The sequence below is a fragment of the Pan troglodytes genome, chromosome X (genome assembly GCF_028858775.2).
Source record: "Pan troglodytes isolate AG18354 chromosome X, NHGRI_mPanTro3-v2.0_pri, whole genome shotgun sequence".
Classification (NCBI taxonomy): domain Eukaryota; kingdom Metazoa; phylum Chordata; class Mammalia; order Primates; family Hominidae; genus Pan; species Pan troglodytes.
Window position 1 is genome coordinate 38,577,413 of NC_072421.2, and position 25,047 is coordinate 38,602,459.

At 42.3% G+C, this 25,047-nt stretch overlaps 1 protein-coding gene across 2 annotated transcripts in view; it reads right to left on the reverse strand.

Annotated features, from left to right (window-relative positions):
* Nucleotides 1–267: 267 nt before the first annotated feature.
* Nucleotides 268–25,047, reverse strand: part of SRPX (sushi repeat containing protein X-linked) — a 71,920-nt gene continuing 47,140 nt past the window's right edge. Inside the window, exons 4-10 of one of the 2 annotated variants that reach the window (XM_016943898.3) lie at nucleotides 22,929–23,105; nucleotides 15,814–15,940; nucleotides 11,958–12,079; nucleotides 11,042–11,221; nucleotides 7,815–7,948; nucleotides 5,382–5,503; nucleotides 268–823 (exon numbers count right to left, since the gene is read on the reverse strand). In XM_016943898.3, coding sequence (XP_016799387.1) covers nucleotides 640–823; nucleotides 5,382–5,503; nucleotides 7,815–7,948; nucleotides 11,042–11,221; nucleotides 11,958–12,079; nucleotides 15,814–15,940; nucleotides 22,929–23,105 — 1,046 coding nt within the window. In that variant the 3' untranslated portion in view covers nucleotides 268–639. The remainder of the gene's footprint in view (nucleotides 824–5,381; nucleotides 5,504–7,814; nucleotides 7,949–11,041; nucleotides 11,222–11,957; nucleotides 12,080–15,813; nucleotides 15,941–22,928; nucleotides 23,106–25,047) is intronic. The other variant, XM_016943900.3, reaches the window with a different exon arrangement.

The following is a 25,047-nucleotide window of genomic DNA, read 5'->3' on the forward strand; positions in this document are numbered from 1 at the left end:
ACAGGGGAAAATGGAAGAGTGAAGTTGATGCTTCCTCTGGTTTTAGACTGTGACTGAAGGCTTAACTCTTTCATTTTCAGCTTGTGGCTTTAATTGGCTACTTGAACACCTGACAGCTCAGCTCTCTCCCAGCTCAGCAGAGCTCCTAAAAAGACTAATTAAATTTTTTCCATTCTTAAAACACCACTAAGAATCACAATCCTAAAACCACTGACCACACTGAACAAGTATGGCTGGTGCTTGACAAACAAAGTGAGTTCTACTAAATTTGCTCCAAAACATTTTATTTTATTAATAAAAGTCTTACTTAAAAAACAAAATAGAAAAGAGTTAGGTGTCACATTGAATAACATGTTGATAGCCCGTGTATGGTTATGGGTTCTAATTTCTCTACAAAATCAACCAGCCATGATGGAGTAAAGACAGTTAGAAAGAGTAAATATGGTCATATAATTTTTTGAAACACTTCCAAGTCAAAAAGCAGCATGCTAATTTTTAAGTGCAAAGAAAGCTCATAATAAAATAGACTTTTAAAATTACAAATAAAAATCTGTACATCAAGGATATTTTTAAGGCTTTCCTGTGTGCATGTCACTATGTAGACAACGAAGAGGAATTGCCAAGAGAGGAACCATCATGTCAGGTGTTACAGGTCTGGCTCATTTCGGCTTGTAGGACCATCTCTTCTTTTCTCAAGGGAAAAGTGTCAATCAGGTTGAACAGGGCCACAGGCATCACCAGGGAGACATAGCGCTCTTTGTCCATGCCATGCTTATCCACTAGCACCATACTGAAGGAGTAGAGTGGGATTCGCAGCAACAGCCTGTGGCAGACAAAGAAAAGAGGAGACTAAGTCAAACCATGACTCCCAAGGGTCCTGGTGGATCAACCAGAGCCCTACTGTGACAGTGTGCAGAGAAAGCTTTGATACAATGAAGGACTGAATCATCCTTTAGACTCTGTCTACTCCAACTGTGACCCTTGAACCAGCAGCATCACATGAGAACTTGCTAGAAATGGAGACTCTCATGCCCAACCCCAAACCTACTGAATTAGTGTCTGCATTACTATCAAGATCCCCAGATGACTGGTATGTACATGAGAGGTTGAAAAGCACTGCTTTGGTTTTAGATTATAGTCAGGAAGACTTCAGGCGTACAATGGTGCCACATACCAACGTTTGGTACAAGGTGCATACAAGGCTAACAGATTTTTTTTATTAAATTGGAATCAATCCAAGTTTGGAAATCAACCCAAAACCCACGTTTGCTGACTAGTGTTGCACGACCACATACACACTAGGACAAAGTCAGTGATTATGAACAGGGGTGATTTTGCTCCCCACCCCCAGGGGAAATTTGGCCATGTCTGGAGATATTTTTGGTTGTCACAGTGGAGAGTGAAGATGTGACCGGCATTTAGTGGGTAGAGGCCAGGAATGCTGCTAAACATCTTGCAATGCACAGCCAACTGTCCCCGCCAAACAAAGAATTATCTGTTCTCACATAGCAATAGTGCCAAGGCTGAGAAACTCTGGGCTAGGTAAAGCTGATTGATATAATTTCCCAGCATGATAGTTCTGGCCTGTTCAGTGGCCAGCTCAGGACTGCAGAGTTATAAGGGATTGAGCTTGGTCTACAGCCCATGTATTCTGACTTGATTAATCATAATTTGTACCCCAAATAATTCCAAAAAAGAATATGAAGTGGTTTCAAGTGTCTGGTGTTCTTTCTGCTCTACCACACTAGAATTTAAACTAAAAAATATGATTTTTATATCAACACAAACATATTTAGATGGGAATAGCTAGAGAAAGCAAACAAACAGATAAGCTGAGCCCAATGAATAAATGAGCCCACTCAGTCTCTTCTCCAGATTTTTTTTTCAGTTTAGATATTTTGAGATTATGTATGAGGCAGAATATACACTGCCATCTGGATTTAAAGTAAAATATGTTTTCCTCATACAAACAGATCAAGGTTAAAAAATCATTACATAGAACACAAACTACTTTTTTCTGCCTTTTAAGAGGGAGTTTCGAGGAAGAAGGGAATAATTTGTATTTTATCCCAGTGGGGAGCTAAATTGCCAGTTCACTCCCAGTGACTAGAAATGAAAGAAAGAGGACATGACAATACCTCTGCCAGGTTTCCTGCAGTGCTAAGAGGGGAGCTCAGAAGTAGATGACTGCAAAGTGCATTAATGAGTTCTGAACACGCAAATGTAGGCTGCAAAGTAAGGTGTGAATGAAGAGATAAAATGCTCTGCATCTTTAAGGGGAAGGATATTGAGTTTTCTTTTGGGAGCATGGAGGAGTTCTGGTACAGGGAGCTCTCAGGAAACAGAGGAATAGGGAATGTGGTGGCTGAAGCCTGTGGGAAAGGGTGACCAATAAGAAATTGGAGCATTCATTTTTTTTATAGTGCTTGTGAGACTAGGATGGGAACCCCCACCACCACCACCACGGTGCCACCATCTGCTACCATACACATTCCTGTGTAAGTCTTGTGCCTTGATTGACACAGAATGTAAAGAGGGAAAACTGTCATGGGAAGAGCTGAGTGGTTGGATCAGCAGGCTAGCAGCAGCCACAGGAATGCATCCCACTAGGGCCGAAAGACCACAGAAATCTTGGGGATGAATGATCAAACACCACACAAAATCGGGGATGAGGTGTGATGCCGACAGTATGCCTGAGTTACATGTGTGTCTGTCGTCAGATTGGAAGGAGTTCTTCCTGGAAAGTCTTCCAGGGAACACTGTAGACTCAAAGAATAATGTGGGTATAGAAATTATGGCTTTCTTGGTCCCTGTCTTCCTTGAGATTGCTGGAAAATTCCTCTGGAAAGCATGAATCAGATCATACCTCCAGATAAAAAAGAAATGAGGGTAAGAAAGAAGGTAGGCGGTGACCCTGCAACCCCAGGCACCCAGTCTCTTCTTTCTGTTGACTCCCTTCAAGGGTTTTATCACGGCCTTGGTGCTATTTGAAAATAGCCAGACAAGAGAATTTTTACATTATGCAGGCATTATGCTTTTCCTTCTCCTCTTTTGCTTCCCATTCTTTGCCTAAATCATCTTTTTTCCTCTGCACTAGACTCCAAGGTGTCTAAAAAACACCTTTCCAATTCAAAGGGAAAAAGTTCTGCCAAGCTCTTTGTTTCTCACTGATATGTTTGATAACACAGGCATGCCGGCCTGACACAGAATCCATTAGGTAATGCACCTGAGTGATCATTTCTGTATGACATTTACCTGGACTATCATCCAGCTGCAAAATAGTTATTGACCCTTTCCTTGAAGGCTGCTGGGCGAAAATTCTATTTCAAACTGTAAAGGCTTTGGTAAAAAACTAGGCCAGTGGTCCTCGCCATGTGGTCTCTTGGGAGCTCACGAGAAATGCAAATTCTCGGGTACGACCAGAGACCTACTGAATCAGAAACACAGTTTAGAGCCTACGGTGTAGACTCCAGCAATACGTATTTTAACAAGCCCTCCAGGGGATTCTGATGGAGGCTAAAAATTTGAGAACCACGACATAATGTATTTAAAAATTATCTTCAGCCTATAGAAGTCTATGGTAGCCCCAATATATACAATCTGAATGACAAGTATTTTTTAATCACATTTTTCTGTTCTTCAAGTAGATTAAACAGTTTAAAATCACATCAAGATTTTATGAAGATGACATACACACACACATACACACACATTCAATCCAAAGACCATTCAGAAAATTCTGCAACAAGTTTTAAAAAATCATTGACACAGGATATGAGCAAGTAGTTCTAAATAAGCAACAGCTTCATAAAACCTACTTTGAAAATATTCACCATAAATATTTAGATATCAACACAACTCTCTGTCTTAAGTTTTGTACACTTCAACTTGAAGTATTTGTATACTAACTGTAGATATACAATATACTTTTAAAAGCTATTATCACCTCTGGAAATAGTAAGGCTGTTTCAATGAAATTTTGAGTCATTTACTCCAGTTAGTGCCAACATGGTGCCAGGTACTGTGCTAGGTACTGAGTAGCCAATGTTTGAAAGCTTTGCTACTGAAGTCGGTATGGGGAGGTGCTACATGCAAATGCAGTAAAATATAACAAAAACAAAAGCATATGAGTGTACCCAGCCTTCTCCATTCATCAGCCGACTAAAGAGAACTCATGAATCATCTTATTTTTCTTCCATCCTGGCCCTCTGAGTTTTTTCTTTCTTTCTTTTTTTTTTTTTTTTTTAACCTTGGTAGGAATGTGGCAGAATCTTTTTGGGTGGAAAGTGGTACAAATCAAACATGGGATGGGTCAAAGGCAGCTGGAAAACAGGGAAATTAGAGAAAGAAGCTATTGTGTCTATCTATAGCATCATTTGCTAAGGATATGTTTCTATCATATAACCTCTCAAGGAATTTCTGTGCCTTCTGAACAGGTGTGATAGGGTTTACCAAGTCCCATTTCATTTTCTTCTTTCTGGCAATACAGAAAGACTGCATTTCCCAGCCTCCCTTAAAAGTGAATTGCAATCATGTAACTAGTTCTGGCCAATGAACTAAGAGAGTGAGCAAGGTGTGGCACCTCCAACATGAAGCATAAAGGAGTCAGTGTGAGTTTTTACTCTCTTTCCCCACTTTTGCAGAAGCCTGAAAGCCACGTGTTCCAGATGTTTGTAACTGCCTGAGGCCCTGAGAGACAGGGAGCAGCCTGGGACCCTGAAAACAGAGATCTGTACTCTCCCATGCAGTGTGTGAGAGAAAAGGCTGGGTGAGAAAGGAAGATTTTAAGGAGTTTTGCTTTAGCCTAATTATCGATTTCACAGTGGTCAAGAGATGCAAGTAGAAATTTGGGTTATTCTGAAATTACCTTTTGGTTGTTGAATTCTGCTTCTTTAATACATCATTATTCAGAGACTAAAATCCATGGCTCCAACTTTGTAAGGGTTATGAAACTAAAATATAATTGTTAAAATAAAGGTATGAACAAGCGTTCTGGAAGCATGGAGAAAAAAGAGACCAAGCCTGGGAAGTCTAATTGGATGCATGCTCTTCTAATAAGACCATGATTGCTTAAGTCTTTTCTTCAGGTGCTCCTCTCCTATCCATCCTTCCTCCACCAACCACACACACACATACACACACATGAAGCAAAAACGGTTGGTTGGAGGGAGTAAGAAAGAACACTGGTAATTACCCACTGCACAATTTATTTGAACAAACAGCAACATACTGATTAGTATGGTTATAACACTCCCAGAATAAAAGCAATTAAACATTGAAGGTTGCCTGAACTCAATCCTGAATAGAAAGAAACCAGGGAACCTAATCAGTTAAAAATGCATTCACAGGGGATAAGATTTAAGAACAGAACTTCCCCCTACCTGAGCTGCAGCGCTAGGGCTGGAGGCATAATCTTTGCTCCTATCCTGCCAATGAGAGTCGGGAACACACCCACCAGCTCCACCACGGTGATGTGTCGAAGATCAAGGCCACACTGTGCTTGCTGGGAAAAAGAAAACCCAACAGGGGAAGTATGAGCATGGCTAAAAAAGACATCCTTATCAAACTAGAAACCGACAGAAGCAGCACTGGCCTGTCTCTGGAAGTTTATTTGCTCACTCTGAACTGTCCTGAAAACAGATGAGAAATTGGGGTTAAGATAGTGGCTATAAAACCTAAATACCTTTGCTAGAGGAATCATTCAGATATGGCTTGACAGTGGGATTTTGAAAACCTAAGCAAAAGGGCAGTCTATGTATTTCCAGACAGGGTGAGACCTTGAGTGAGTCAAATTTCCTAAAAAGTATCCAAGACCACCCCAGAGGATTCTAATTTTTCTTTGCAAGGAGAGAAGACTATTTCCAGAGTCCACTTCTCTGCCCTGTTTCCACTCTCCACACTCCCCTGCCCTATGCCCTCCACACCCAATCCCAGGGGAAAAGAGGATAAAAGGTTCCAAGCCTCTAAGCTGGCTCTTGGCAAGAACCTTGGGAATGTGGCCCAGTCAACCACGAGGAGGGCTCATCAGGAATGGCAATGGCAATAAAAAAAAAAAAGTAATGTAAGACAAATATGATGAATTTGGCTAAATGGGAAAAGAAATTTTGAAGTCTTGAAAGACGAAAACATCAAATATGTTTTACCAAAATTCCACTGAAACGTCCCTATATGAGGTTACAGAACTGGTTGAAAAGTTTAAAAAGTTAGAAATAGACTTTTGTATTACTCTCACTGAAATGCCTAAGTCAATCAAACCTTTCTTTGAAGGCTCTGGTTAAAATGCAAATGTAAGTATATTTGGAGGAGGAGGGCACACCAAAACATCTTGATATAAAATATCTTATCCAACCAGTTGTTAAGTTAGCAAGTGTCTGAAGGGATGGGACAGACTAGAGCAACGATGGCAATCTTTCTCTGTAAAGGGCCAGAGAGTACTTCAGGCTTGGCAAGGTTGGATTGCCTCTGTCCTAACCACTTCAGCCATCATTGTAGTGCAAAAGCAGTTGTAGATCATGCACAAATGAATTAGTGTGGCTGTGTCCGATAAAAGTTAATTTACCGAAACTAGCCATGGGTCACCATAGTTTGCTGACACAGAGGAAAAGCAAGTTGTTTGGCTTAATTCATTTTCCTATGGAATAAGAAGAGATGAGGAAATGCATGATCACGGAATATAGCCTGCAATGCCAGTTTCCCACAAAAGACAGAGGTATAAGCTTGTGTTTTCTCAAGAGCAAGCCCCCGGCTTGGACAAGGAGATACAAGGGGAGGTAAGCTGGTGGGGACCAGGGGTAAAGATGCAATGAATTTGGTTCCTATCAAGGGAACTCACAAAAATTTTATATGGCTCTTCAGAGTTCATAGGCAATTCTTCAAGTACATGGGAAGAGTGAAAAGAGACTTATTATTATCCATTTTATTAATGCTGATATGAGAAGTAAATTGTAGCCTTTGATTAAATCAAGACTGTTCTAAGCACTTAGTTCTATCCACTGTAATAAATGAATAAAATAGTCTCAAAAAAATGTGCAGCACTGTATCCATGGCACAGCATACATCCTGCCTCTTTAGTATTCAGTGAAGTTGGCCACTCTTTTGCAAACCAGCCTCAGGACAAAAGCAAGCAACTTCTAGTTTGATCCTTACAGTTTCTAGTCAGCCTTCCCCACACACCCAAGATGTTGGTTGCCTCATTTAGTAGCTACAAAATTTACATAGCTGAGAAGGACACATTTCCCAGAAAAGTGACCCTCAAACTTTAGAGTGCTTAGGAATCACCTGGAGATTTTGTTAAAAGTGTAGATTCTGACACAGTAGGTCTGGGAGGGGCCCTGAGAATTGGCATGTCTATCAAGCTCCCAGGTGATGCTGATGCTTCTGGTCCGGTCCATGGATCACACGTTGAGAACCACTTTTCTAAGAAAAAATGGCTGTCACCCTCTGAGTCAAAGAAATTCCCTGGGGAAAAGTGTGGGCAGGCAACTAATTGATTGCTTCCAGCCAGGCATATCCTGGACAGGTTCAGCAAAGGCAATCGTTCTGTGGCTAGGCCTGGACAGCATGTCAATTAGACTTATTGGTGAAGACAGACAAACCTCATTAGTCGGAAAACGATTGGGTTAACTCTAAGGAGTCAATGTTAATCAGGTTATGGCCCAGAACCAGAAATGAATGGTGGTAGTTCTAAAGTGCCACTTCCTGAAACTCACTGTAAGTGCATTAGGCACTGAATCTGGCCTTTGCTTTTAGTGAAATGGCTGGGCCCTTCCTGTTAAAGGTCTCCCTCCCACCTTGGCCCTGCCTCGAGGACTCACCTGCAGCATTCCTAGCTGGAGCCGGTAAAGGAGGTTTCGGGCTGTGGGTGTGGACACAATGAGGAGTCTCCTTTTCTCATAAAACTGATCCAGAAGTGCAGCTGCCGTTCTGACGCCCACATTGACGTTCATGGCTGTAATCAGAAATGGCCACATGGGTCAGAAACCTTCCACTTGTTCTGGCTCAACAGAGCCTGTGATGACACACAGAACCATTTGTGTAAGAAGTAAACCCTGAGATAAGGATTCAAGTGTAAACAGTTTATTTGGGAGGCAGTCCCAAGAAGCGCCTGTGGAGGAGTGCGGAAGTATATTCACTTCCTCTTGCTGCTGTAACAAATCACCATAAACTTAGTGACTTAACATAATACAAACTTATTCTTTTAGATACTGCAGGTCAGGATCTAAAAGATCCTGGTCTCATGGAGCTAAAATCAAGGTGTTGGCAGGGCTATGCTCCCATGGAGGTTCTAGGGGAGAATCTGATTTCTTGTCTTTTTCAGCATCGAGAGGCCACATTCATTCCTTGGCTAGTAGTCCCTTCCTCCATCTTCAAAGACAGCAGTGTAGCATCTTCAAATCTCTCTTCTCTCTGACCTCTCCTTCCATCGTCTCTTTCTATGACTCTGACATCAGTTCTGCCTCCTTTATATAAGAAGGCTTGTGATTACATTGGGCCCACTGGGTAATCCAGGATACTCTTCCCATTTCAAAATCCTTAACTTATTACATCTGTAAAGTCCCTTTTTTCATGTAAGGTAACATATTCTCAGGTTCCAGGGACTAGGATGTGGACATCTTTGGTGGACATCTTTGGTGGACCATTATTCTATCTATGTCAGGAAGTGAGACAGTGAAGGAAAGAAAACAATACCAATTGGTTATCAAGCAAGTTATTGCTGTGGGCATTTGGAACTCACTCCCACTGGGGAACTCTAGGAGATGATATACAACATACCTCCAGAATTAACCCACTGGAGGGAACTGGAGTATTTATACAATTGCTCCATCATTGTTGAGGGCTGCTTCTGGGGCACTAACTCTCCATCACTTCCAGCTGGCTCTGTGCATGGGCTGACAATGCTTTCATAGCCAGGAAAGAAATGCTCTCAGACAGACAGACCCAGTTAATTGCGGTAAGTAGCCTTTTGAACACAGATGGGAATGTGAAAGGCATATGGGCCAAGCACCATAGTATCTGCTGGGGAAAGGGGTGCAGAGAGGCAGAAGGGTAAGAGAATGGGCAGTGGCCAGGCTGGCTTTGGAATGGCTCAGAATCTCTGAAGTCTGCCTCCTTGGTGCAGAAGGGACAAAGCAATGTGGGGCACAAAGGCCACAGAGCAAACAACACAGGCATACAGGACATGGGACAAGGCGGTTTTATAATAGGTCTTCCCTTTAAGCAAATAAATGACAACTAATTCCAGCTGTTCAAGGTCAATGAAGGATGTCGTATAGATAGGCAAGCAAAAGGCTTAGCCCCAGAGAAGAAATAATAAGAGAAAAACTAGTAGATGCCATGTATGATTTATAATCTTGGTTTTCATATTTCACATTTTAGGTTTGCATTGAAGTATTTGTTCATTCACACATTCATTCATTCAGCCATTATATACTGAGTGCCTGCCATGTGCCAAGCTCTATGCTAGGTACTAGGATGTCACACTGAGTGATACACAGTTCCTGCCCTCTTTCCTGCCCTCTTCCCTGCCCCAGGGACTCAGAGTCTAGGATAGCTCTGGTCAAGAGAAATACAATGTAAGCCACTATATTTAATCTTAAATTTTCTAGTTGCCTCATTAAAAAAGTGTAAAGAGACCGGGCGCAGTGTCTCACATCTGTAATCCCAGCACTTTGGGAGGCCGAGGCGGGCAGATCACGAGGTCAGGAGATCAAGACCATCCTGGCTAACATGGTGAAACCCCGTCTTTACTAAAAATACAAAAAATTAGCCAGGCGTGGTGGCATGCACCTGTAGTCCCAGCTGCTTGGGAGGCTGGGGCAGGAGAATCACTGGAACCCGGGAGGCGGAGGTTGCAGTGAACCGAGATCGCGCCACTGCACTCTAGCCTGGGTGACAGAGAGAGACTACATCTCAAACAAACAAACAAACAAATAAAAAATATAAAGAGATAGGTAGAAATGATTTTATGTTTTATCTAACCCAATATATCCAAAATATTTCATTTCAACATGTAATCAATATAAAAAATTAAGATACTTTATATTCTTTTTCACACTAAGATTTTGAAATTGGTATATATTTTACACTTATAGCATATCTCAATTCAGAATAGCCTCATTTCAAGTGCTTAGTAGCCACACATAGCTAGTGGCTACCATGTTGCACCACATAGGTCTAGGAGCCTGTTAGACACCACACCCCAGGCCTTAATGCCAACATGGTGGGCATGAAGTCCTTAGGTAGGGAGTCTATAATAGGTGTGTTCTTTCTACTTTAATACATGAAATTGAAGAATCTCAGGCATTTAGCTGATGGTATATATGTCTCTCTGTCACTTAACTCTAAATGGGGGCTTCAATTAAAAGAAAGTGATAAAGATGAAAGGGTGCCAGGAAATGAGAAAAAGAGAAGTCTATAAACAAGAGATACATACATAATTTTCTGGCTAGTCCAAGTTTCAGACTCATTACCCAGCCCAATTTTTCTTCATCAGGAATAAGAGCTGGCATAAGGCTTTGCCTGTACCAGGCACTGCTCTATTCCACTGTTCCACAGATGACCTCATTTAATCCTTACAACTCAAGAGGTAGATGAGGTATTATTTTCTTCATTTTACATAGGAGGAAAGATTCCAAATGCCCAAAGTCTATGTAACTTTCATGCCAGTGATGCAAAGCAGGTATGATATTGTCTCTACATGGCAATTTACTAGCTTTATAAATAAGATCCTTACATTTCTAGAACAAAGGAAACTAGAGCAAATTTTGCTGATTCATAATGTCACCAAAGGCTGGCCCTAGGTTCCTACCTTGAGCTTCTTCCTTAGAGGACATGAAAGGGAAATTAGAGGATAGGCAGAGGCAAGATGGATGGCAGATGAGATGAGCTGCAGCAGGGATCTAGGGACTATGTTCATCCACTCAGATAAAGAGGGATGGCCATGAACTTCTCAAAGTATATGAAGGGAAACCTCTCTTGCACTGAAATCAAGAACCAAGGGGTTTACAGGTTCTGCTGCAGGCTGGAGGGGCGGCATACCTACCTGCACAGGTGGGCTCCGTGCCAGACCAAGCCAGGTTGGATTGACATACTCGGGCAGGGCTACCCTGGAGCTCATAGCCGCCGATGCAGGAGAACTCACAGGTGGCTCCATAATTATCACCATCGCTGGAGCACTTCATGTAACCATTCTCTGGGGCATTGAGTTTGCCACAGCGTTTGACTGTAGGGACACAAGTCCAGAGGGGTCTCAGTGCTGAGCTCCCATCCACAGAGTAAGCAGAAAAGGTGAGGATGCAGAGGCATCAGCTTTGCAATCAGGCTTCTACATCAGCCTGTGAAATGAGTGAGGGAGGAGGGATGACTATTTGGTCAGTGAGTGAGTCTTGCAATGGTCACCATCCATACCAATGAGACCACTGATATCAACCGGTTTCGCCCCTAGTGTTATAGATGAGGAAGTGAAGTCCAGAAGAGTAAGGAGTAAAGATGGTTAACAATTAGTTGCCCAAACCATCAGGCATAAAATAATCCTTAAAAACATTTTCTTTCATACCAATGGTACTAGAACACTAAAAACATGTTCTCCTGGTGGCCCAAATTAGGGGGCTCCTATTCACCCTGGTTGTAGATGGACTCACAGGCTTCAGCTGGCCACCTAAGCTCAGGGATGGAAAAATTATTGAATAATATTCTTCTGGGACAGTCAGCTATGGGATCCTGTAAGACTAGTCCTGGGAACTCCTTAAATAATCTGGCAACACTGACGCCCATCCGGATGTGTATCGTGAAATTCAGGCATTAAGACAGGGCACTTGCCCAAGCCTTATTAGAGACTAATCTAAAGCTGGCAAGTCTCCCACCACAGTAGGCACTTGAGAGAGTTCTGGCTTGAGGACCTACTTCCCTTTGCTCTTCTAAAGAGAGGGGGAAACAAAACCAATAAGCAGTACTCTTACCTCTTACTTTAACTCGAAATTTGCAAGTGCCCTTATTCTCAGCTCTGTCATAGACTGTGTACTGGATCTTGTGGTCTCCTTCTGGAAAGTTGGAGCCTGGGGGGAGGCCTTTTAGAATGACACTTAGAGAAAAAAAATCAGAAACAGGAAAGATGACATTATGGACCTGACAAGCAAGTGACGATCCCCTACTCTTTACAGGACATGGAGAGACCGAGGGGCAACCATTAGACCAGTTTAAGTAAAACAAAAATTTCTTGAAGAATAGAATCTCCTAAGCTTTAGTCTGTTTTAGAAGAGCAGTTTGTGACCAGAAAATGGAAGACCCAAACTACTGGGAAGCTTAGACTTTTTTCTTGCTGAAGGGTAGAATGATAGGGAAGTGGGTAGAGGGGGGAGGGAGGATGAAAAATATAGGGCCCAAGTCTCTTCCTTCAATCTCACTCTTGTTCCAGGGGGGACCTGAATTGCCTCACTGTTGGGAAGACGAGGGAATTTTCTGTGAGGAAAATCATTAGAGAATATAGTCCAAGCAGTCACTGGCAATTTGGGCCTGTGGGGCGGGGGGGGCGGGGGGGCCGGGGGTGGGTGCTAGAACTTTCGCTGTTCTTTCTGTCTGGGACAGTGGAGACCTAAAGGCAAGTTCTCTGTGATTCCTTGGTTATCCTAATAACATAATAATAATGACAAAAAGTGTTCTTTGCACTTACATAAACCTTACATGTTAGGCATGGTTCTAGGCATTTTGCATATATTTACTTAATCCTCCTTATTTAATCCAACAACCCTATAAGGTAGGTAGTATTATCTCTGATTCGCAGATGAGGAAACTGAGGCACAAAAAGGCTAAAGAACTTGCCCAAGGTCACACAGCTAGGGTGAGTTTATCTTTTTTCTTGGCTGCCTAATGAGGATACCAATAAGTATAGCATGATCAAAATCCATGTTCTGTTTTTCAATATACATATAATTCCCCATCTCCCTACAGTTCTGGGAATGATGAGAATATTTGCTAATAATGAACATGTGTAATTATCATTGTCACCACTGAGGAAAGCCTTACATGTAGGTGGGTGAGGTGGCTGTTTACCAGGTATGAGAGAGGGGTCTTGGGAAAATGTCAGAAATCCCACTATTTTGAGACATGCTGCTGTTGGCTTTAGATGCTTTAAGGTCTTTAGAAAGCACAGTTTAAATTCAGATAAACCTGAGAGGAGTGATACTTCAAATATAAGTGGATGTAACCTTTCTGAGACTTTGTTTCACCTGTGACATGCAAATAACAGAAGGAGTAAATAAGGGAACTCACAAGAAGCACTTGTCTCAGAGCTTGACACTAGAACCTTCTCCCTCACAAGGGAGCGATAGAGCAGTAGCTTGGATAGGAAATGGTGGAAGGGGTCATAGGAGAAATGCCAGGGCAGCAAGGAGCCCAAGTGAGAGCGAAAAGGGAACAAGACAGCCTTCTCTGAACTCCTCATCCTGTTGGAGTGCATTCCCACCGCATCCTGCTCTAAGTCTTTCTTGCCTCTGGGCTGTAGAACTCTGGAAGCAGACAGCTGCTCTGAACAAAGGGACAGGAGAATACTGAGATGCTGTTTTAAAATGTAACAATCCTGCCGGGTGCAGTGGCTCATGAATGTAATCCCCGCACTTTCGGAGGCTGAGGCAGGCAGATCACCTGAGGTCAGGAGTGCAAGACCAGCCTGGCCAACATGGCAAAAACCCATCTCTACTAAAAATACAAAAATTAGCAGGGCATGGTGGTGCACACCTGTAATCCCAGCTACTCAGGAGACTGAGTCAGGAGAATCACTTGAACCTGGGAGGCGGAGGTTGCCGTGAGCCAAGATCGTGCCACTGCACTCCAGCCTGGGCAACAGAGTGAGAATCTGTCTCAAAAAATAAAAAAAATCAAATAAAATGTAACACTCCTAACCATATTACGCAAGTTACCCACAAAAAGAACAAGGTGAATATTCTCACAAAGCTTGTAGACAAATAGAGTCATCTGATGGCTTGATGTTTTGTGTTTATCACACAGGATTTTTCAACAGCAGTCAGAGCTGCAAAAATCTAAAAACCTACTGTGTGCTGGGGCTGGGCCAGACATTGTGCTAGACCCTGAAGAGTCAAAGGTAAATAAAACCCAATCCCTGATTACGTCAACTTACTTTTCAATTCTGATTGCCTACATTTTCTCCAAAGGAATTTGTGGGATGTGTATGTGACAGCAAATAATTTTTTAATGGTCAAACTTTATCTTTGAGAAGTTACAATGGGAGAGCATAACTAGTAATACTACTTAAGCTAGATGAGGCACTGGGGGAAGATTATTGGAATGTAGGAACAAAATGTCCTGCCTCCTCTCACTAGAAACTGTACTGTTATTGCTAATCATTGTGTAAAAATGTTTTGTCATGCACAGCCTGGGTTGATAGGATTCTAGAAAGTCTTTTCCTGCTTTATGGATCACCAGGAGATAAGTTAGAGGTATCCTTTCATCTACAGATGAAAACTCAGTGGGGAACTCTAATATGCCCATAAACTTTAAGGCACAGATATGAATGTGCTAACATGAAGTAGTGGTCTCCAGGGAATATGAAGGCCAACCAAACAGTTGCAGGGGTACAGGCCCAAATGCTAGATTAGAACAACACATAGCTAACCCTCACAAAGGGATCCACCCATTTTTAAAAGCTTCTTAACAGTGCTTCTCATTGTGATTGGTAAAACAAACACACCAACAAAAAGCAACTCAGATACATGTCAAACTATGAATGAAATTGGTCCAGGAGAATGGGGTAGAGGTGGGGAAGAAAGCAGAAGATACCTTCTCTTTTTTTAAATAAGCATCTGTAAGTGTTTGATATGATCGGGAGTTTTAAAAATAAATTAAAAAGCTTTGAAAGAGATAAATACAGCCAAAAAACAGGGGTGAAAAAGTTTTGCACTAAACTGTACTCACAGAGCACAAGAGCGGCAGCCTTTGGCACCACCTGGGAGGCACAGATGGCTTCCCAGTGCAGGTAATGGCCTGGGGGCATGAGTAGGGTCTGCCTGGGCAGGCAATGGGGGTGGCTCTATTCTTAAATTAACCAACTGGCTTCCTCTTTCCCCTTCTGTTCCTCCTTCCCTTCTTCTCACCACCCCTTCTTTTACTTTTTTTTTTTATTTTTAATTTTTGTGAGTATATGGTAGGTATATATATTTATGGGGTACATGAGATTTTTTTTTTAAATTTTTTTGAGATGGCGTCTCACTCTGTCACCCAGGCTGGAGCACGGTGGTGCAATCTTGGCTCACTGCAACCTCAGCCTCACAGGTTCAAGCGATTCTCATGCCTTAGCCTCCTGAGTAGCTGGGATTACAGGTGTGTGCCACCATGCCCGGCTAATTTTTGTATTTTTAGTAGAGATGAGGTTTCACCGTGTTAGCCAGGCTGGTCTCAAACTTCTGACCTCAAGTGATCCGCCTGCCTCGTCCTCACAAAGTGCCGGGATTACAGGCATGAGCCACCGCACCCAGCCAAGATGTTTTGATACAGGCATGCAATGCATAATAATCACATCATTCACCATCCCTTATTTCTCCTTTTTCCTTCAGTAAGGATTTACTGAGTGCTAACTATGTGCCAGGCACAGTTCTGGGCATTAAGGACATAGCAGTGAACATATTATAATAGAGACAGGCAATCAACAAATACATAGGTGACATATATAGTATGTTAGGTAGTGACCAGGGGGACCACATCTGAAAGCATAAATAGACCAGCATATATACACTCCCCTACTCTGGGTAGTAAACATCTCACATAAAAGAGACAGCATCATTTTATCTGCCAAGTTTCACTTACTCAGTAAGAATTCCATCTGCTGTGTCTCTTCCTTCGGGTGTCTCCCAGGACACCCGGACTGTCAGTTTGTTGGGTTCTGCAATGCGTTCCTTCACACTTGGGCACTTGATTCTAGGAGGTTCCATATCTGAAAATATAACCAAAACATTCTCATCATCATCAAGAAATATCTAGTCAAACTGGGGTTCAACACCCACAGTTTAAAATACCAAAGCCTCTGGGTATTCTCCATTTTCAAAGAGTTTGTTCACCCTATATATTCCCCTTTTCTCCCTTCATAATGCTTTTACTCTCCTGCTAAGTTTTGAAGATTGTTTAAATACTCACATTTGCAGGGCTAAACCTGCAATCAACTGGCCTTGCGAGGTGTCCTGTGGGTAATTCATTAGTTACAGCCTTTCCTCCCCATGCTTCCAAACTCTGCCTACCGAAGGCCACATGGCAGTTACCCAGCTGAAACTAGAAGTCATTTGGCTTTAGTGAGTACTTCCTGCTTTGAACACAGCATCATGGAATATTACAGAAAGGCATTCTAGCTATCATCTAGTCAGATTCAATTCAAGGCAACAAATTTTTCATGAGTACCAATCTTATCCAAGGCTTCATTCCAACTGCTGGGGTTGGGGGTGCACAAAGGCAAGAGAATCATGTGCTCCTGACATTTCAGAGAATTTGCCATGTATTGGGGGGATTACATTATCACACATGAAATATAACATGAGGTAGAAAATGGCAATTGCCCCAGGCAAGGTAAAAGTGAATGCTATGGAGGTGTAGAGGAGCCGCCCAACTCTCTCATTTTACAGATGTGCAAACTGAGGCTCAAAGAACTTAAATGATTTATTTAACACCACACATGTAGATAATGGCACTGTGAATTACAATCTAAGTTGGAGCACTTGCCACTGGAACAAGCTCTCTCTCTTCCTGCTATCTATTATCAACATATTGCTTAATATCTTAAAATAGGCAATGGTCTGTCTGGGTCCACTCTCCCCTTGAACTGCTACTGAACTACACTTATGGTTTTGTGTTCTGGGACAGCAGTTTTACTGTGGCTCTGGACCTCCAAAAGCCTCCCAAATTTCTTCAAGTAGTTTCTCTACCTGGTAATAGGAGTTCTGCCTCGATAGTGATAACAAGGATGGGTGGTTAATGAGGGCTCAAAGTAAATGAGATGTCAACTCTACACTGGGTTGTATTTCATCTTATAGCTGAAGTGAAATCACAAGAGGAAGTTCAAATTTCTGCAAATTCTACTTAATATTTCTGAACAGGCAGAGAATGTATTTAAAGAGGGCATAGCAAATTAAGGACATTCAGCTTCACGTTACTTTACATATCAACTGGTAAGTATTAAGTGCTATTACTGCCTTAATGAAAGTTAAATGTCCTTTTGATTCTGAATGACAGATGTCTTTGAGAGACTAAATGCACCAAGTAAAATTCTTTATATACTTTCTCCTGTGTCTTGTCTAATAATTTCTCATTTTATTCAGGGTAAGAAGTTACGAATAACTTATTAAACAATTTTGCCTTCAGCTATCCAAATTCATTTTCATTCTATGTCGTGCTTCAGTGGGGTGTGAACTTAACAGCCTTAATGCACCAATCCTAAATTGAATAACCACCATATTTTGTTGAATCTAAGTCACTCCTAATTGTGAAATGCATCCCTATTTCAGGGATATTAAAAGGTAGAAATAATATGCTTCTCAGAATTGATAAAATAAAGTATACAAATACTATGATGAAATGGAAGATGCTTTAAATGCATTCAAGATGTCTATATTCAGCTGTTACGTTTTTAAAAACATTTAATTTTTTACTATGATAGGTGATAGAAGACAAACTTTTATAATTCAGATGAACATTTCACAGAAAGACAAGTATATAATGACTGCCCCCTGCTGGTCAAATATAGCTGGCAATTACATTATAGAAAGTATATTTATTAGCATACAGATTTCAATGTAAAATTACATTGTGTTACCATATTTTCTTGGAGCAGCATGGTCAGAGTGAAAAGCAACTTAGTCTCTGTCAGGTAAACTAAATGTCTGGATGATACATTGTTGTTTGTTTTCTGTATCTAGATGTACTAACAGTGTAAGCACACAGGCTCCAAGATAGGTTATCTGGGTGAAGAGTCTCAGAGTTTCCCAAAGCCAGCTTATCTCTAGCTAACAATGATCAGCTGAACTGGCCTAGCTTTTCAGAAACAGTGCTCTTCCAAAGAAGAAACAAGAAGAAATAAATCATTACAAATAATAACTAATATTGGAGGACTCCTTCCTACATGCCCACCCCATGCTAAGTACCCTCCCTTTATTATTTTACTGAATTTGCACAACCACCCATTAGACTAAGCAGTGTTATTAGCATCCTCATTTATAGACTGGGAAGAAGCATTTCCTCTCTTTTGGAATTTCTTTGTGGTCTGGGATTTTTAAATGCCATTACATATTTTAAAGTTATTTTAATAAACCAAACCCTTTTGTGTATCTGCCTGCTGCTGACCTAGTGTTTTCCGCCAACCTTTGCACACATACTGTTTTGTGATGGTCTGTCATAGCTTCCCCATGAACCCTTGAAGAGCCTCTGCAGGACTTGATCCTGACATATCCTCAAGCAGCTGCCTTCTCTCTCGGCTGGTGAGACAAGCTGGTCTGCCCTTCAGCTGATGCTCCAGAGACCTAAGCCTGTTATTACCCAGACTTGGCCCCGATAGCATTTTATAAGTTGTACATTTCCATGAATGAAAGGAACAAAGTTACTATAGAAACATAATTACTATCCCCTGTTGAATTAGGATGCCTGCAATTATATAAAAATCTTGAAACCTTCAGTGAAAATTCTGGCCTTTGCTCTCTGCCACATTCATTGGAGACATCTGACATACTGTCTCCCTTCTCTGTGCTCTAGTTATCTCTGCGCATATAAAATATGAGATACAAATATATTGCATTGTATCAACTACTATTTATCTAAGAAGCTGAACTTTTTTTTCGAGACAGGCTCTCACTCTGTCACCCAGGCTGGAGTGCAGTGGCACAATATCAGCTCACTGCAGCCTTGACCTCCCAGACTCATGTGATCCTCCCACCTCAGCCTTCCAAGTAGCTGGGACTACAGGCATGCACCACCATGCCCAGCTGATTTTATTTATTTATTTATTTATTTATTTATTTTTGTAGAGACAGGATTTTGCCATGTTGCCCAGGCTGGTCTCGAACTCCTGGGCTCAAGAAATCTGCCTGTCTTAGCCTCCCAAAGTGCTGGGATTACAGGTGTGAGCCACCAGCACCCAGCTGAAGCTGAACTATTTACTTGGAAATCCTTGACACATCTAACCCGGTAGGTAGTGGAAATAAGGAAGAAGCTCAAAAGGACAAAGTCTTGCCCAACAGATAACAATAAAATGCAAGGGAAGTGACCCTGTGCCAGTTCCAGACCTAGGCCCTCAAAGAATCTGGTGCCTTCTGCTTTCACTATGTTAAAAGCCAGCTGCCATCTAAAGAAGTCCAATTGACTGGAGAGGCCATGTAATCAGGATGAGAAATTATAAATGAGAGAGAGAGAGAGAAAGAGACTCAGCCAGACCCCAGTCAGTACAACTTTTCCCAACTGAGGTACCAGACCTGTGAGTGAAGCCATCTTGAATCCTCCAGCTCCACTTGGTCACCTCAACCATTACCACATACAGCAGAGATGAGCTGTCCCCACAGAGCTCTGCCCAACTTTCCAACCCATAGAATCTTTGAGCAATAACATAGTTGTTTGGAGCCACTAAGTTTTGTGTGGTCTATTGTGCAGCAACAGATCACTGATGCAAATATAAAATAGTTTGAGTTTGGTGATAGAGAAAGGAAGAGTTCTTTTCAAGGGGGCATAGGAAGTGAGTGACTGCCAAATGCAGAACAAACCTGGCCATTGAAAACTCATCCAGTTGTTTGCTTCCCCCAGCCAGAGTGTAATCTCTGTGGATGGCTCTGGGAAGTGGTTTCCTCTGTTTGGCACCATACAAAAATCCAGAGAACTTTCCAAAACAGACAAAAGAGGCAAGAAGGGAGGCAATGAAATCCACATTTAAAAGTCATGATCATAGCCGGGTGTGGTGGCTCATGCCTGTAGCCCCAGCTACTCAGGAGGCTGATGTGGGAGGATCACTTAAGCCTGGGAGTTCAAGACCAGCCTGGACGACATAGCAAGAGGCCAGCCTGGGCAACATAATGAGACCTCATCTCTAAAAGTCAACATCTTCACAAGAAAGAAGCCCAAATAAAAATTCATTGGTGATACATTTATATTAGAGAGAGCCACTAAAAGTTGACCTGTTCTGTTTGTACTAACAAATCATGTAAGGGAAAAAGTGAATCAGTATCTCAGTCAATCAAGTTGTTTTAACTGAAACTAGCCTCTGAAAGTTTGCAAAAGAATGTGTGTTTGTCAACCCAGGAAGAATTTAGCACAATTTAACATCATTTGCAACAATGCATGGATACATTTATTCTTAGCCCTACTGATGTTTGCATCAACTGAATAATGCAATGCAGCCCAGCAATAATGCAATGATCCCATTCCTATGGGTCATTGGGTAAACCAGCTGTGAGACAGCTGGGACACAAGAAACGTATGCCATCAATTTCCATATATTACATCTCCAAAATTTTTTATTCCAGAATTTCATTTGTGTTAATAAATCTCCACCTATTCTACTCTGTAGAAAACAAAAAATAAGTGAGCAAAAAATAAAATATATTTATTTAAAAATATTTTTTCCTTGATAGATAATTAGAACTTAAATGTGTTGTCTGGTCACTTTATTACAATCCGTTCCACAGGGCAAAAAGGAAAGTTTGTACATTGTCTTTTGTTAAAGTAATTAAATGGATTCTCTCTGAATGTCAAAAGACCTTTGCTGGTTTTTCATTGTCCATGGTTTTTAAAGTATCTTTAATTTGTTTTCTTCCTGTTTTGGCCTAGGAAGAAGTGTTGGTCTAAAGGAGAGATCATGTGTCTACTCAAAATCTGGTCTTTACATGAGGACTTGTTGTGATTCCAACTGTTCATTGTTCTATCTAAATGCCAACATAACCAAAAATAACTAAAAATGGAAAGAAAGAAAAATACCCCCGAAAACAATAGTGGTTACATTCTAAGGTTTATTTTCTTCCAGATCAATGGAGGTTGTGGCTCTTCAAAGACTTTTTACCCTCCTGCAATTTGCAGTATTTTTTTTCCTCCTACATTGACTTATTTTTATCTATATCTGTTTCTGAAATAACTATGAATTTCAGCTCATTGCCAGAGTATGGTCTGTGTAAGAGAATTAATTTTAACTTGTGGCACCTTCAAATTAGCCAGACCACAGAACTGACCACCTCAGAGTCCAAAGTAAGCCCAGTCTTCTCTCTTCCCTCACAGTCTAGAAGAGAACTGGGACAACTTTCTCACCACTCAGTACAGCTCTGGCCAAGACTGTTGAAGGTTGTGTGGAAATCTGGGAACTACTTAGCCACTATGTGTCACCTCCTAAAATAGGTTGAAGTTCTGAGTTACGCTCAAGGACCCCCTACCCCTGTCAACACAAAAACAAATTTATTAAACTATTTTAATACATTTAAAGACAAAAAAGTAAATAATACCCCTGGAGTAAAATTCACTGGGGACAAACCTCAGCTTGTCTGTCACGAAAATCAAAGAAAGAATTGCCTGCTTGCTTTGCCCATTTCTCTCTTTTTTCCTGGGAGCTCTAGGCTCTCTTGTGGATCGCTGTACCCCTTTTTGTCATCCCTAACTAATTGCATGTACAATCCTCCTTCTCCCAAATATGCCTGAACCTTGTTCTGACAAACTGTAATATGAATCTCCTGAATTTGGGGTTCATTCTCTCTTCCTCTGGGAAGGTTCCAGGCGCATCTGGTCCAGCTTAAGACATGCTGTTGGTTTTTGAGAACAATCAGCATTTTCTTTCCATTGTTGCACACAATCTGGAAATTTAAACAGTATGATCCCTAGAGTACTCTGCCAAAGCTTGCTTAGCAGAAAGATTTTTGAGCTTCTCTCCTCCCACCATCACCTCTGCCCCTTCCAATATGAGGGAGTAGATTCAATTTTCTTTTTGGTTTGTTTTGAAGAGCTATGCACATAGCTAATCACAGGGAGGATACTGAAAGCAACATCTGTGAGGTGCCCCCTGTGGGCAGTGTTACTGGCACTTAGTGAATAAAATCCAAGGATGCTGCTAAACATCCTGCAAACAAAAAAAACAGGGCTCCACAACAAAGAATTATTTGGCCCCAAATGTCCATCATGCTGAGGTTCAGAAACTTTGCCCTAAAGCATCGTTTAGCAGAATCCTAGGACCCACCGCAGACCTGCTGAATTTAAATCTGCATTTTTCCCAAGGTCCCTAGAGGACTTCGCTGCACAGTAAAGTTTGAGAAGCAGTGCCTTAGATCAGTAGCTCTCTATTTGAGTGCCTCACAATCCCTGGAATGCTCATTAAAAAACAAAGTGCTGTGCCTGACCCCTAAAGCTTCTGACTCAGCAGGTGGTGGGGGTGGGTTGGTAAAAATTTGCATTCTTAGACCAGGAGAGGCTACTGCTGCTTCTGCTCCCAGGACCACACCATGGGAACCACTCACTGCCCAACAAACCCAGAGTAAGGCAAAATATCCAAATCCCTTCCAGCTGAACAAATTGAGTGCTTGCTGACCACCAGAGTCAATGACAAAGGAACTACATTGGGGCTGAAAGACACATAGATGTTCTCTACTGGACTGTCCCTATAGTGTCAATAACTTTGCTCAGGCCCCCGAACTAAAATCAGCAGGAGTATGCCACATCTCTGCCAGCCTGTAGTTGCCTCAATAGCAAACCAAGAAAAAGACAAAAGTCAGATGGAAGCCATCAGCTATGAAGTCAGCTCCAGGATAGACACTGAGGTTAGATCTAGGGCTGAGCCAGAGAACCAGTGATGCTACTGAGAGCAAAGTTGCATGCTCAGGCCTTACAGGAGGAATAGTGATGCTCCCTTTACAATCCACGATGTGAACACCCCCTGCTCCTCCCAAAGCAAGTGCCTCCTAAGGGCTGTGGCATTTTCTTACCCACACAGGAGGCTGGCCGGCCGCTCCAGGCCTTGTTGTCCATACATGTGACGGTCCGCTCCCCTTTCAACGTGTATCCTGGTGAACAATAATACTCACACCGGGAGTTAAAGTAGGCACCATCTACACACTTAAACCCTCCATTTGCTGGCATGGCAAGGGTAGGACATCGCTTTTCTGAAAATGAGAAAATCAGATATTCAGCATTTCTTAGTTTTTGTCTATAGAGTTTCATTTCAGAGTCTAGAAACTCTGAAAGCATGAGGTGAAAAGTTAATTTAAATATAAGAAGGCCAGGCGCAGTGGCTCACTCCTGTAATCCCAGCACTTTGGGAGGTCGAGGCAGGTGGATCACCTGACTTCGGGAGTTCGAGACCAGCCTGACCAACATGGAGAAACCCCAACTCTACTAAAAGTACAAAATTAGCCAGGCGTGGTGGCGCATGCCTGTAATCCCAGCTACTCGGGAGGCTACGGCAGGAGGATCGCTTGAACCCAGGAGGCAGAGGTTGCAGCGAGCTGAGATTGCGTCATTGTGCTCCAGCCTGGGCAACAAGAACAGGACTTTGTATAAATAAATAAAACAAATGGCATTTAAGAAACAATGGATGGTTTTATGTCACACAGAAGACACAAAGTTTCCTGTCACACTGGCTTGGGTTGGCAACCCAGCTAAGCCACTATCTTAGGTTGAGCTCCCCAGAAGCAGATTCTGAGATACAGATTTATGTGCATGAGGTTTAGTAAGAAAGTGTTCCCAGGGAGACTAGTGAGGGGGTGAGGAAAGCAGAACAGGGAAGGGGAGAAAGCCAGGCAAGATGAGATCTCAGGCAAAGTCAGCAGCAGCCTGATCCCATAGGGAAGCTCTGGAGTGTGAATGACAGCTCATTCTGTCCTGCCCCCAGGCAAGGAAGCTGGGCTTTCATAATTCTTTATCAGTCAGCCATTGGGCAGCTACAGGCTGCTCACAGGAGATGCTTTCTCTTGTGAAAAGAGAACGAGAGTGAGAGAGTGAGAGAGAGAGAGAGAGAGTGAGTGGGATCAGTCCTCTGAAGGAGCAGTCTTCTGAATAAGGTTGAAGTTCCAAGTCTTTAAGAGCAAAGTACTCAGAAGCTGGGTACTGGATACATACAACTAGTAAAAGGCATCGAGGAGATCTGGGTAGAGCAGATTGTCCACTACAGTCACCCAGTTGCAGAGTCTGCATAGTCTTGATGACATGGCTGCAGCCTTGAAACCTCAGTTTCCCTGACAATGAAGTTAACATAATGGCACCCATATCGATAGTGTTACTGTAAAAATCAAATGTATGTGAAATTCTTGGCAAACCATAAGTGCTCAAAAAGTGGTGGCTGTTTTGAATACCAAAGACATCTAAAATGTGCTTCAACAATGCTGTACCACTTGCAATTTCCCAAATGAGGTATGACTTGTCATGAAGCTAAAAGCCAGCCCCTGAAATGCTGCTCCTCTAAGCTTCTCCCTTGAGGCACACTCACTTTCATAAATAAGCATCACTTCTTCTGTGACTCTTTCCTGCCTCCCTAAGCCCCACTCCTTGGGAGAACACTTTTTTTCTTTTTTTTTTAAGAGATGGAGTCTTGCTCTGTCACCCAGGTTGGAGTGCAGTGGCACAATCTCGGCTCACTACAACCTCCGCCTCCCGGGTTCTAGCAATTCTCCTGCCTCAGCCTCCTGAGTAGCTGGGATTACAGATGCACGCTGCCACACCCAGCTAATTTTTTGTATTTTAGTAGAGACGGGGTTTCACCGTGTTGCTCAGGCCGGTGTCGAACTCCTGAGCTCAGGCATCCCACCCGCCTCGGCCTCCCAAAGTGCTGGGATTACAGGCATGAGCCACTGAGCCCAGCCAGGAGAACACTTCTTTAATCTGCTACCATATGTCCCTGACTTTGTACCCTCCTTGTACTTATCTCCCAGTTGACACCTCTGCCTTACTAAAGCCTCTTCATGGCAGGACCCATGTGTGTCTTATTTGTTTCTAAATCCCCAACACCTCTTCAGGATCCAGCACTAACTGAACAAATGTAACTCATTTTCTGAACAATGATCTTCTCTCCCCTTTTCTCAAACAGCTGATCATATCATTCTCTCTGAG